Source organism: Equus przewalskii, chromosome 19, assembly GCF_037783145.1.
Source record: "Equus przewalskii isolate Varuska chromosome 19, EquPr2, whole genome shotgun sequence".
NCBI classification, from domain to species: Eukaryota; Metazoa; Chordata; class Mammalia; order Perissodactyla; family Equidae; genus Equus; species Equus przewalskii.
In genome coordinates this window covers 25,522,774-25,538,148 of record NC_091849.1, presented here as the reverse complement: position 1 = coordinate 25,538,148, position 15,375 = coordinate 25,522,774, and the positions used below count along the sequence as shown (strand labels likewise).

Sequence of the window (15,375 nt, the reverse complement as noted above, 5' to 3'; positions counted from 1 at the left end):
TTTCTACATTATAAGTAAATGTAATTATCTATGACTCAGACTGAAGACTCCTAGTTAGCAATAAGTCAAGTCGTTTTCTTAAGGAAATAAGAAAAATCTGAACGGACTTAATTCTTAAGCTGCTTCCTCATTTCTTACAGATGATGCTCCCCATGGTCCAAAGTATTTCAAAGCAATGCTTAGTTAGCCAATAAGTATTAAATTCCATGATTTTTTTCAAATAACTTTTCTCAGAATGAAGTCTACACTCTAAGGAGAGTTAGTCTATCCAAACATTTTTTTTAATTTTCTTATTCAAAGGTGTCAGCGCTGCTTGAAGACTAGGATTGCATCCAACTGACTAACTGAACTGATTTTATTTACAAAATTTCGTCCTTTTTTAGCTGTTTCACATATATGTTATCCCTCCTTCTCATAGCCGCATTCTTCAGAAAAAAGAGATTCTTCTCATTTGTTGTTTTGAGTATAGTTACCCTAATGTACCCTCAATAAGAATTCATTGTATTCTGTTGGTAAAATTCACCCTTGTTATGCTCCTTGTCTGCACACTTTTTCTCACAAACTCTGGCAGAAATATGTTGCATTTCTTTGGTTAGTAACATATTTAGATATACTCAACCCATCCCAGTTAATTCTAAGATGAATATCCAAATATTTGGATGTTGGTGATTTGAATCATTTCTCTTACAGCTCTGAATTTTTAATAGAATATAATCTGGTGGAGGCTTCTTGTCTAAGGCTGGTGACCCACACTGGAATTTAAAGTCTGGTCCCAAGACATATTTCCATTCTTGTTCCCTCATATAAGTGTATTTCTGATACTCCAGATATGCTACATTTCCCATGTTTACTAGACACACTCTGAACTCTTTAGTTTGTGTAACACTCCTCAACTTTCTCTGTTTCTGGAGTATCTTCTGCCCATCTCTACCTCTTGAAATCCTATTCATTTTCAAATGTACCTATGAAGCATCAGCAACCCATTGAAACTTAACTGATACTGTGTTCTCCTAAGAAAGTTTCCCAGAGGGTTATTTACACACGAACACGCATTCACATACATACCCCATATCTCACATTCTGATAAGGTATATACTGTCTATACATATGCTCATTACCTTTTCTGTAAGTGATTTACCCTTTGTCAAAACAAATATGAAATAAAAATCATTCCAACTCTAGCCTGCAGTGCTATGAATATGTTCTGTGTGCAGACGTCCTGTGTGTGCCTGTGTGGGTATGGTTGTGAAAGGAATAGATGTGTAGTCATGTATTTTTGGAAAAGTGCAATAACAAATCAATAGCTGTGCCCTCACACAGGCAATAATGCTTATCCTCATGCATTATTTCTCTGGTTCCTCTTTTAAATGCTGACAAGATTTTTCTCTGCATCATACCATCTTCTCTGTCCTTTACTCCTGATCTTTCCTGTGCTAATGGGACAACTTCAAAGCATAGCTTCTGGGCATATTTCCAGTACTTTCACTTCAATTATCCCTTGCTGTATACCACATTACCCATCTTCCTCGATTTTATAATGGGGTTACCTTCTAATAAATGTATTGTAAATTGAAAATACTGTAAGTCAAAAAATGCATTTAATAAATCTAACCTACCCAAAATCATAGTTTAGCCTGTCCTACCTTAAGTGTGCTCAGAACACTTATTTTAGCCTATAGTTGTACAAAATCATCTAACAAAAGCCTATTTTATAACAAAGTGTTGAATATCTCATGTAATTTATTGAATACTGTACTGAAAGTGAAAAACAGAATGATCATACGGGTTCAGAATGGTCGTAAATGTATTGGCTGCTTACCCTCCTGACCTCATGGCTGGCTGAGAGCTGCTGATCACTGCCACTGCCCAGTATCATGAGAGAGTAACAGTACAGCATATTACTAGTCCAGGAAAAGACCAAAATTCAAAGTATAGTTTCTACTGAATATATATTACTTTTGCACCATGATAAAGTCAAAAAGTCCTAAAATAGAGCCATCTAAGTCAGGGACCATCTGTATCTGAAAGAGGAGATACACTGTCAGGCTTACATAATTTATTTCAATGGAAACTCTATTTTCATTTCCTGGAAGTTGTGCTAAGCATTGACTTTGGCTAGACCCAGGACTTATAGTTTCTTGTGGGCCTATATAGCAACACTCTTGGAATGAGGAGTGATATGTATTTCTCAGTCCCAGCAAAGAATACTGGTTAATCCTTAAGAAGAAGGATTAGAAGGAAGTGTGTGTGCGTGAGTTTGTAACTTTAATTACTTAGATAATTAAAGTTTAACATTATGGGACTTTTATTTTCTTTCTTGGCTCTGTGATTATTTTAAAAAGGTATTTTTAAAGTGTTTGAAAAATATGTTTAGGTATTTATATAAATTTAAAACAAGGATGTAAACTATTCTTGTTATTTTAAATCAGTAAAATTCTTTATCAAAAATGACAAGAAAATTCACCTAAATATTATGAATGGGTGTTCATATTCTCTGTTCAAGGATGACTGCTTTTGCCTTTTTTTCTATTTCTTTATTCATTTAGAGTTTGACAAATTTAGGGTCAACTATGCATTGATTTTATATTGAGAAATACAACTGAAATTTTCAAAATAAATATGAGATAGTTTAAATAAGGAAATTGGTAAAAGCCTACTAGGAAACTACAAGTGTGATTTTGAGAATATTTAAAAATTCTGAGTGGTTCAATTTTTCAAATGTAAACCTCATATTTTTCCACCCACTAGGGAGGTGGCATCCCACCTAGTCTTGTAAGGTCCTTCCAAAGAGTGATATGGGTTTATTGTCCACATTCTTTATTCTCTTTTGATCATATCCCATAAAAAAGATGAGAAAATACTTCTCCTTATGAACAAACAGGAGAAAAAAAACTCACCCAAGTCATCAGAACTATAATGAGGCTAGTGGGAAAATTGAATAATAAATATTCAATCCTTAGAACAACACTATGAGGCAGGTATGATTACTATTTCAACTTTATAGAAAAAGAAACTGAGATACAGTGAAGTTAATACATTGCCTAAATTTATAAAACTAGTAGATGACAGAACAAGGATTTGCACCCAAGGAGTCAGCCTCCAGATCCATGATGTTAATTCCCATTCACACATGTGATTTTACATTTTTAAAAGCTCATTCCCAGCAGCTTCTATGGAGTAAGCATTTATTGGAGCAGCACCAAAACAGCACCAATGGACAAAAAACCTTTGCAGTCACACTCAAGGAAGCTTAGTCTCCCCTTCAGCCATCATCCCACATGTGGATTATCTTCAAACTTTTATTCTCACTCATGAGTTCTGATACTTCCTGAATTAATTCCCTCCAGTGCTCAAATAGTACTTTCTAAAAGCTTCTTGAGCACTTTTCTTTGCTGCCTTAATTAATTTTTATTCTTGGCCCTTTTTTTTCAAAGCCTAAGTTTTCATTTTACTCACCTGAGTGGAAAGCTCCTATTTGCTGTGAATCTTGGCAGTTAAAATCACATTAAATAGTAATGGTAAACGTAAGTAATAAAACCACATGTGTCTGGAATTTTAGAATGTACTTCTAGGAAACTCATGAGTTAAAAGAAGTAAGAATTGTAGAAGGGAACAATGCAAGTACATTTCAACATGTGGGAAATAATTATGATCCTTGGAACGGCTTTAAAATTATTTCATAAGAGAAAAATAACAAGAAAACAAATGTTTCCAATAAGTTTGGAATTTTAGGGAAAGAAAAGAATTTTCTAGACAGTAAAGATTAGAAACATCAACTTGAGAATAAATAAAATCATGAATAAACAAATAATTATTACAGAAATCAATTAATCCAGGTATTCAAGTATAATACACTCGAGGCACATAAGATTATATGGGTGAGTTATTACAAATCTTTAACAGATAATTCCTGTTACACCAAACTGTTTCAGAGAATGAGATATCAACCAACCACAACCAACAATGATCTAGAGTCTTTTACCCAACTCATTTATAATCTAGGAAAGTTGAGATATCAAAGCTGGGCAAATGTAGTAGTAGAAATAAAAGTATGGAAGACCTCATTATGTATAAATTTGAAAAAATCCTAAATAAATTATTATCCAGTTTAGTATAGCAATATTCACATACATATATCCAATTTCATGATTGAATGGGGTTAATCTCATAAATAGGAACATACCAATAAGTATATTGGGCTGTACTATCAAATTCAATTGAAAAAACCAGCATTATCAAAAAGTTCAACTAAATTTAACACTGTACAATGATAAAAACCTTTAGCAATCCAAGAATAAGAAAATTGTCTTAATGAGGGGCATCCAGGAAGATCTCATTACAAACCTCAAAATTCATTGTGAGACATTTTAAATATTTTACTCAAAATCAGGAATGAGCAAAGATAATAACTATTACCACTACTATTCATACATTGTCCTAGAAATTCTGGTGATGCAAAGAGACAAAAACAAAGACAAATTAAAAATCAAAATGATTAAAAATGAAGAGATAAAATTGACATTATTTTCAGGTAATACAATTTCAACATAATGTCTTCAGAAAATCATTGTTGTTGCTGGATGTGAGCATAATCTGTACATAAAAGTAAATAGCATTCTGATACACCAGACAAAGATGCCAGAAATATAAAAGCAATGTGCTAAAAGAGAAACACGAGGGGGTAATAAACTTAGATGTTCAACCTCACTATTAAAACAACAGTCAGCTAGAGATGGGTAAGTATTCATTGCAATGCTTATTTACCCATTGATATATAACATATATCAGCCCAAATTTCTATCAATAGGGGCATGGATAAATAAGTTGATGTTATATTTATACAGGGAAATATTCTACAAATGTTTAAAAGTTCACATGAATAACTTGACTTATATCGACATAGGTTAATTTCAAAAAACAGTGTATGAAAGATGCAAATTGAAGAATTATTTGAAGAGTAGAATATCTCATGTATCGAGTATAAATATCTTCCTAATGACATTATATAAGTTTTATGAATGCATACATATTCAGAAAAATATACATTATTTCCTCTTATCCTTGGTTTCCCCAGAGATAAACAATTCTGAAGTTTTAAATTGTGCACCTTTCTGCGTAGTGTGATGAAATCTCACACTGTCCCACTTTGTCCCACCTGGAGCATGAATCATCCCTTTGTCCAGCATATCCATGCTGTATACACTACCTGGCTCGTTAGTCACTTAGTAGCCATCTCAGTTATCAGATTGACTGTTACAATATCACAGTGCTAGTATCCAAATAACTGTCGACATCATCTGCTCCTGACATCCAGCCATCTACCTTGTCTTGACTCAATGATTCTCCTTCTAACCTGTCTTCAGAAGGACCATAGTAGCCTAACACTAAATCATTCACCTCACTTCATCTCATCACATAGGTGTTGTCTCATCTCACATCACCACAAGAAGAAGAGTGAGCACAGTACAATAAGATATTCTGAGAGAGAGAGACCACATTCACATAACTGTTATTACAGTATATTGCTATAATTGTTCTACTGTCATGCATCACTTAATGACATGGATATGATCTGAGAAATGCATAACTAGGCAATTTTGTCATTGTGGGAATATCACAGTGTTCTTACACAAATTTGGATGGTATACCCTACTACACATCTGTGCTATATGGTGCTAATCTTATGAGACGACCATCATTGACCGAAATGTCATTATTCAGAGCATGACTGTATTTTATTAGTCGTTATTGTGTTAATCTCCTACTGTGTCTAATTTATAAATTAAACTTTATCATAGGTATGTATGTATAGGAAAAAACATAGTATATGTAGAGTTAAGTACTATTTTCAGTTTCAGGCATCCACTGGAGGTCTTAGAATGTATCCCCTGCATTTAACGTGGGGACTACTGTAATAGCATACCCAGGAATAATAATCACAAATTCAACTGTCTGATTAAGAAAAGAAAAATAAGAAGTGAGTGGTATGATTGTGGGAAGTTACACAGAGGGAATCAACTCTAGGTAGAATTTATTTTCATTAAAAACAGGAAAAGAAATAAAGTCATAAAGTTAAGATGCAATAAACTTTTAAATTGGATATCTGCATATTTATTCTATCACTCACTTTGTACCATGTATCATTAAAATATTATACAGTAATAAAAACAATAAAATAAATTAATTCCAGGAATAAAATTCTATTTTATTTTTATTTATTATTTTATTTACTTAGTGCCTCAATAAAACTTGATTTGATGGTTCAATTGACTACCGAAATCATGTAGAGTTGGTTACTTGGCTTTTAAAAAGAGAAAAATCCTAGTTTGAATACAGTGAGTAGTCTAAATATTGAATACAATAGAGTCTAACATAAAATCAGTTGACAGAATAAATGATCTCTTATGATCTAACTATAAAGCTGATTACTAGATTATTTTCTATGTAAAACATCCTGGATTCATCAGAAAAAGTGTTTTTAATTCCAGATGTACATAAATTTGTAGAGATATTATTTTAACTTTAAACAGATTTGGCCTATAGGAGACATTTATGTCATAACAAGCCTAGCACATGCTCTACTAATTGTATTAATTAGCATGAAATGGTTATATGTTAACAGGTTTTTCATATCATTTTGATGGATGCCTATTTACCACTATTAGACCTAATTATCTGTCAGCTGTCACCAAGGTCACCAAACAGCTTTGGCCTTTTGAGTTTGCTAATCATGAAAATTTCCACTTTCCCCTAGTTGGTACATTGCCCTATGTCCCTAAAACCACATAAAGTTTTATACTTTTCCAACTAGGTAGTTTTTAACTAGACTCCCTGGGTCTTCAACTTTGCCATGCTTATTAAAAGTTTTCAGCTCCCATGAGATACCTCATTTAATGAGTCCCTCAACACTGTTTTTCTGATAGTACCACTGAGCGTGGAACAAAGTGCTCCAAGTTTCCAGCGATCTGAGATGATGATCACCCCAACTGATGTTAGAGAACATTAGAATAAAAAAACTCAGAATCAATTTTAAATTGTAACTTGACTTCCAGACATGTTGAAATCTAAAAGACTTATCATATATGTTACCAATCTCGTGATATATTTAGAGATGGCAATGCAGAACCTTTTTCAAAGAACTGGTAAAATTTGCAAGTTCAAATATAAATCTATAAGAAATACTATATTGGACTAGAAAAAAAGTGATCACTGTAGTAACAATCAAATTTCATTGTGTATTTGGTCCTCCCCAGCCTTGCACATTTATTGTGTTAGTTTCCTAAAATTTTTAAGCTCTCTTTGATGAGTCTGTACAATGCAAAAATCTGCGACGATGATAAAATCTTTTCTTATCTCTGGACACCAATAACTACACTGGGTTCCAGGTGGGTATGGAGGTCTTTTTCAGTTTTAATATGTTATAGTAGCATAGTAAACATAGTGGAATATTCTACTTTAAAATTGTAAGTTAGCTGAACGGATTCTGAGGATTCTAATATTTTGCACATTTGTTTTATCTTAGTGGAGATGATATTTATCCTGACACTAAAGATCACAAATGAATGGGACACCCCTTCCTCAAACCAGAGAGGCTTGAAAAAAATGTATTTAAACCATTCTCAGGTAAATACTCGTTTATGATTTTTATATTCCAGGCCCCCTCCTCCATTTCAATTTCATTCTTGTAGAGATGGGTTAGACAGCATGATCGTATAACTGTCACATAACACAAAATGTTGGCTGAGGGTTCTCTCTGCCCTTTCCTGCACAAATCTCAACTCTATATAGTTAATTTTCGTGGCACAGAAGCCCAATAAACCAGAATGAGAGGAAAGGCAAAGTGTCCCCTGATAATTTAGAGCTATGCCTGGACTAACCTGTCCACCTAATATCTTCTCTAGAGGAACTGTTCTTGGCATGACCTATTGTCCTTCACTACTTATATTGAAAAAGAGATATTTAACCCTTTCCTCATTCACACCTAAAGATCTCTATACTCTCACCATATGCGTTTCATATTCCTATTCTTGATCCATTGGTACCAGCACTCCTACCCAGGAAGAAGAGCAGGGAAAAGTGTAGTTGAGCAGAATTGAACTACTCTAGACACCAATATTCTCCCAAGTTTCTTCCTTTTCCTTTGTAAACCTGGATGTGTTTAACATCTGGGTCTGTGAACAAGGATACTGGACTCCACACAGGTTATCAGTGGAACATTGGTGACCCTCTGATTATTCTTTATGGGTTCAATTGCTCACACTTGGCAGAATACCCACACGTTGTGAAACAAATTAGATGTGCATTTAGGACCTTCAGTGTCATTAAGAATGTTTCTTTGATGAGGATGAAGCAGTAGGTCCTGAAACTGATTGGGACACACTTAATGAAGTTTCCCTGAGGCCTATTGCCTTATCTCATCATGAAGTGTGTTCAGTGAGTTTATACAGTTCATGACTCAACATTTAATATGTACAAGATACAGTTTCACTCAAATAATGGTAGATACTATGATATCAGATTAGATGTGAGATGAATAGTGCCACCATCCTCTTCCCCACTTTCCTTATCCTTCTTAAGAAATGGAATCCCAATAGCTTTCAGAGCACTGAGTTTCTTCAGCATACGCAGCCAGGCAATCTTCCATTCAAACATACATGGTTCCTTTAGCACCTCAGAGGTACACAATTGAAACTTTTGCTTACATGTATCCAAAGTTCCAAATATTCTTATGATCTTCAGAATAACTAAGACTATAATAACACCAAGAAAATCTACAGGCTGTAGCAACCAATTAACATATAAGCTGTAATTAATTCTTTATGATATTTTTTCTTAAGCAAAAGCAAACTCCCATGATCTGAATATAACAATCTAAAACAATGCTATATTTCCATTGATAGCATATTATATGTCAGTAAGATGTACCAAGAGAAAAAGAGAGAGAAAAACAAAAATAAGAAAGTTTTAAAAAACATAATCTGATCACTTTTGAACTTAAAAAATCAAATTAGAAAAGCTCTCTGGAAAGAACTATTTTTTGGTCAACAAAATATTTGCAGACTGAATTCAAGAATACTTTGAAAGAATCATATACCATGATCTAGTGGGTTTTATTCCAGGGATTCAAGGATGGTTTAACATCTTCAAGTCAGTCAAAGTGAAACACCACATTAACAAAATGAAGGGTAAAAACTCAATAGATGTAGAAAAAACATTTGACAAAATTCAACATCTGATAAAAACTCTCAACAGAGTTGGTATAGAGGGAAAGTAACTCAACACAATAAAAAGCCGTATATGAGAAGCCCACAGCTAACAACATATTCAACAATAAAAAGCTGAAAACTTTTCCTCTAAGATCAGGAACAAGACTAGGATGCCCACTCTTTCCACTATATTTGGCAGAGTATTGGAAGTTTTAGCCATAGAAATGAGGCAAGAAAAAGAAATAAAAGGCATCCAATTTGGAAAGGAAGAAGTAAAATTGTCGCTATTTGCAGTAACATTATATTATATGCAGAAAATCTTAAAGACTTCACTAAAAAACTGTTAGAGCTAATAAATGAATTCAGAAAAGTTGAAGAATACAAAACCAATATACAGAAAGTTGTTGTATTTCTGTACACTAATAACAAACTATCAGAAAGAGAAATAAAGAAGATTCTATTTACAATTGCATCAAAAAGAATAACATGACTAGGAATAAATTTAACCAAAGTGAAAGATCCCTTCATTAAAAACTATAAGACATTGATGAAAGAAATTGAAGAAGACACAAATGAATAGAAAGATTTTCTGTGCTCATGGATTGGAAGAATTAATATTGGTTAAATGTCGATACTATACAAAGCAATCTACAGATTCAATGCAATCCCTGTTTAAATTCCAATAGCATGTTTCACAGAAATATAAAAAAAATTTCTGTGAAAGATTGAAAGTAGACCATTATCTTACACAATAGACAATAATTAACTCAAAGTGGATTAAAGACTTGAATGTAAGACCCGTGGCCATAAAACTGCTGGAGCAAAACGTAGCCAGTATGCTCTTTGATGTAGGTTTTAGTAGTATCACTTTGAATATTATGTCTCCTCAGGCAAGGGAAACAAAAGAAAAAATAAATGAATGGGACTATGTCAAAAAACATATGCAAGGCAAAGGAAACCATGAACAAAACAAAAAAACAGCCCATTAACTGGCACAAAATATTTTCAAATCATATATCTGACAAGGGGCTAATTTCCAAAGTATATAAAGAACTCATACAACTCAACACCAAAAAAACTAACAACCTGATCAAAAAATGCGAAGAGGATATGAATAAATATTTTTCCAAAGAAGATATACAGATGACCAAGAGGCACATGAAAAAGTGCTCAGCATACTAATTATTAGAGAAATGCAAACCAAAACTACAATGAGATATCACCTTACTCCTCTCAGAATGGCTATAATTAACAAGACAAGAAATAAATGTTGGAGTGGATTGGAGAAAAGGGAACCCTCATACATTGCTGGTGGGAGCACAATCTGGTGCAACCACTATGGAAAACAGTATGGAGATTTCTCAAAAGATTAGAAATAAAAATATCCTACAATCCCACTATCCCACTACTGGCTATTTACCCAAAGAACATGAAATCAACAATACAAAGAGATTAATGCACCCTTAAGTACATTGCAGCATCATTCACAACAGCCAAGATGTGGAAGCAACCAAAGTGCCCACCAACTGATAAATGGATAAAGAAGACTTGGTATGTATATACAGTGAAATACTACTCAGCCATAAAAAAAGACAAAATCATCCCATTTGCAGTAACATGGATGGAGCTTGAAGGTATTATATTAAGTGAAATAAGCCAGACAGAGAAAGATAAACACAGTATGATTTCACTCATAAGTGGAAGATAAACAAACACATAGATAAAGAGAACAGATTAGTGCTTATCAGAAAGGAAGATGTTGGGGGGGCTGGGCTAAAGGGGTAAAAGGGCACATATGTACGGTGACAGATAAAAACTAGACTATTGGTGGTGAGCATAATGCAGCCTATAAAGAAAATGATATATAATCATGTACACCTGAAATTACACAATTTTATAAACCATATGACCACAATAAAATTTTTAAAAATTCCTAAAATTTCCTTGGAACCACAAAAGAACCTGAATGGTCAAAGCAATCTTGAGAAAGAAGAACAAAGCCCAAGGCATTACACCATACTGTTTTGGTGTGATGATTTTAAAGTATATTAGAAAGCTATAGTAATCAAAACAGTATGGCATGGCATAAAAACAGACACATAGATCAATGGAACAGAATACAGAGCCCAGAAATAAACCCATACATATATGTTCAATTAATTTACAACAGAGAAACCAAGACTATACAATAGGGAAAGGACAGACTCTTCAATAAAAGGTGTTGGGAAAACTGGACAGCCACATGCAAAAGAATGAAACGATCACCATCTTACACCACAAGCAAAAATTGATTCAAAATGGATTCGACTTGAACGTAAGACCTGAAACCGTAAAACTCTTAGAAGAAAACATAGGCCAAAGCTACTAAACATCAGCCATGGCAATGAATTTTTGGATTTGACACCAAAAGAGAATCTGCAAGTATATAAACACACTCAGCACATCAAGGGAGTCACTTTGCAGAAAAAAAAAAAAGAGCAAAACTCCTTCCTCTGTCAATATAAGAAGCATTCAATATAGAATAAACATTTTGGTAAATGAGAAAGTATCTGTGACTCTGGTTTGGATATTTATTTTGAGTGAACCAATAACAAAAGGAATTAGGCAGGTGTAGTATTAGGACATAAGACACAATATAAGCAGTTCAATAAGACTCTGGGCTTTCAAAATAAGGGAAAGCATTTAATACAGTTTTATTTGCTACTTAGTTCTGTAACCAGGGTATACTTGCTTATTGATTTAATTTTTCACTCTTTAAGAAATTTAATTGATTTATACTTAAAACCAAAACAAATACAATAAATTCAAAATATATCAATAGACTGGATGTGTACCCAGAGTCTATCAACCAAGAGTCTATCAACTCTGACGCATATAAATATCTTAGGAAAATGGTCTATACATGTGTAGCTAAAACATGTTTCTAAATAAATGAGTGTGTCAGATTGAGAGAGAGGAGTTATGAGAGGAAAAAGACCCTTGTTGACCATTATCCAATTTATTCCCTAGATTTCCCCTTCCCTAGGACCTTACTGAATGCTTTGGCCACGTCTTTGTTGCGGAAGCTGTAGATAAGGGGATTCAGCATAGGGGTGAGAATAGTGTAGAAGGACGACACCATCTTGTCCTGGGTTGGGGAACGATTAGAAGTGGGCCGCATATATATGAAAATACCTGCTCCGTAATACATCCCGACAACAAGAAGGTGTGAAGTACAGGTCGTGAAAGCCTTGTGCCGACCCTCCTCAGAACTCATGCAAATGACAGCCATGATTACACGAGCATAGGAGATAACAATGAGTAACAAAGGGAAGAGAAGCATTAAAACACAACAGATAAAAACAAGTGTTTCAAATGTGAAAGTGTCAGTGCATGAGAGACTTAGGAGCGCAGACACATCACAGAAAAACTGGGGTATTTTTCGAGAGCCACAATATGAAAAGGACAAGGTAGTGGTTACATCAACAATCCCATCAAAGGAACCAAGGATCCATGAAGAAGCAACCATGAGTCCACAGACTTTTTGGTTCATGAGATTGTGGTACTGAAGAGGGTAGCAAATGGCAACATAGCGGTCATAGGCCATGACAGCCAGTAGGAAGCATTCAGCACCAAAGAGAGACACATAGAAGAATATCTGGGCTTCACATCCTGCTACAGAAATGGACTGCCTGCCAGACAAGTAGTTGCAGGCCATTTTGGGTACAGTGGTGCAGATGAGCATGAGATCCATGAGGGAGAGTTGGCTGAGGAGGAAGTACATTGGGGTGTGGAGTCGGGTATCCAGGTAGATGAGGAGAATCATGACAGTGTTTGCCAAAAGTGCCACTGTGAAGATGCCCAGGACCAAAGAGAAGAGGAAGATATGAGTGGGAGTGTGACTGAAGATTCCCATCAGGATGAAGTCAGAGCCAGATGTCTGATTCTCCCATTCCATGATGAATAGTTTCATTATCTAGAACCACAAGAAGTTATAAAGTTAAACATCTTGGTAGTGTTTGGTATCTATTTACTGTCTATTCTATGTATGGTGCTCTGGTACCAACATGCATGATATGGCCAGGACTGTGTAAAGGAATGAACAGAGACTGTGCAGTCAGGTAGCATTAATCACATTCAAGCTCCATCACTACAAACTTGCATATCCCCTGACAAATTATTTCTATGTGCTTAACTTACTTCCTTTACAAAGGAGAAATAACATTTTAACTGAGTTGTTGTGGTTGTTAAACAAGATATCACAGCATCTGGACTGATCATCTGAGTCCTCAAAGACCATATTACCTAGTATTAGCTAAGAATATAACCATAAATAAATTTATCATACGTCAGTATGTAACAAATTCTGTAACAGAGGAACAGAGCGTTTTGAATGTCATTGCCTATATAGTAAAATAAAATAACTATGATTAATAATCTGCTGTTTCCAAGATACATTAACATAGACATTTATATAATTCATTTGTGCACCAAACTTAAAGACCAAACATGGTTACTGGTTATACAGTTACATAGATGATGAACCTCCAGTTCAGAATAAGTGTGAAATAATTGCAAGTAATTCATACATTATGACTAGATGATTCAATCATGGATGAAGAAGTAAAACAATAAAATTATCATTTATGTCTCAGCTTGAGAAGGGCAGTATTTTAAGATTTCTTTCTTTTCACACCCACAAAAATGAAGAACCTTTAAGAAGGTATAGGAACGTATCGACATGCCATATACCCTGTGCTTCTGCTGAATTTCGTTCATCAGCACCAAATGGAGCAAAATAAACATCTTGGTATATCTCTATCAGTGTAAGAGTGAGCCAGGGCCAGCTTTTAGTACTTAGGGGAAAATGTAGTTACTATACAGAGGATTAGACACAAGCGAACTGGACAGAGACTTTTTTTTTTATGGAATGCTTCACGAACTTGCGCGTGTCATCCTTGCGCGGGGGCCATGCTAATCTTCTCTTTATCGTTCCAATTTTTAGTATATGTGCTGCCAAAGCGAGCACCAGAGACGCCTTTTTATGTTGTTGAAACATCAATGAAGAGGAACCCAGCCAACTGCATGACATAATTTCTTTTGTCGTTAAAGGAAGCATATTCTTTCATTCTGCCCACCACTGACTCAATCCAACTGTGTTTAAAGATTGAACAGGTTTCATGCTTTTACTCCCAAATGCTGTTGAAGCCAGCTTTCACTGCTCCTGTGGTCTCTAGCTTCTATACTGCAGCCCCATTATGACAAAATTTTCTGGGAAAGAGGTAGTATGTTTTTAAATCCCCTTATTTTCACATCTCTCTGTTTTTTCATCCCCATCCAACGGAGGATTTACCTGAAGCTAAAGTCCATTACCAGGACTTAGCAGTTCTGTATTCATAATTGTGTGTTTGGTTTTTTTTTCTTAAAAGTGCCCTCAAAGGTGTACAAGTTTGAAGCCCAACCAGGACTGGAGCTGCCCTAGCTCCCATCCCTCCCTTGGCAGAAGGCTTATACAACTCTATCATTCCAGAGGTACCTGCTTCTCCTGCTGTGAAGGTGGGCTGTGGCAGGTGACCCATGATTGCACTCTACAAATCGTATGCAAACAGTATCTATCCTGTTTTCTCCTACTCTCATTTTTCCCCCTCTGGAGATTGCTTCTCCACACTAGATTGCCCTTCCCTCAAAAATTTGTGGTGAAATTAGTGATTTGGGTGTGTGGATTGTAGTAGGAGACTAAGAAGGCCTATCATATGCTGTGGTCCAGTCTATTTAGGCAAAACTAATTTAGAAGACTAATAACATCCACATTTAGTCTTTTATTTTTTCTGGAATACATTGGGTTTTAGAGACAGACCCTCTATAATAATAACATAACAGTACATTTACTTGTAGCCTAATAATACCTCAATTTTATAATAGTATGTCATGCTTAATAAAATTCAAATGAAACTAACTATGCAGATAATTGCAATAAAATAGACAAATTAAGACCACTCTTAACTAAATTCCTTCATTCAGCCAATACTTAAATAAAACTTTTCTCCTGTTTAGAGGATTATTTGGAAGCAGCCAATAGTCAACATCCCTATTTACTAATGATAGCATTAGCTGACAAGAATTTTACTTTTATATATCTATGCAAAATTATTTTCTAAGTAAATGGTTAGAGAAATAAGCATGTTTATTT

General features: G+C 34.7%; 1 protein-coding gene and 1 non-coding gene across 2 annotated transcripts; both read right to left on the bottom strand.

Annotated features, from left to right (window-relative positions):
* Positions 1-12,204: 12,204 nt before the first annotated feature.
* On the bottom strand, positions 12,205-13,158 carry LOC103541464 (olfactory receptor 2M3-like). Its single transcript, XM_008508293.2, has one exon. The coding sequence runs from the start codon at positions 13,156-13,158 to the stop codon at positions 12,205-12,207; it is 954 nt and encodes a 317-aa protein (XP_008506515.2).
* A 946-nt stretch (positions 13,159-14,104) lies between these two features.
* Positions 14,105-14,214, bottom strand: LOC139077546 (U6 spliceosomal RNA). The gene has a single exon (XR_011530169.1). It is a non-coding gene; the product is annotated as a U6 spliceosomal RNA (small nuclear RNA).
* Between the last annotated feature and the right edge of the window lie 1,161 nt (positions 14,215-15,375).

What these genes read in the sequence shown, in the direction of transcription:
- LOC103541464 (XM_008508293.2), bottom strand. Translation starts at nt 13,158, where the DNA reads ATGAAACTATTCATCATGGAATGGGAGAATCAGACATCTGGCTCTGAC.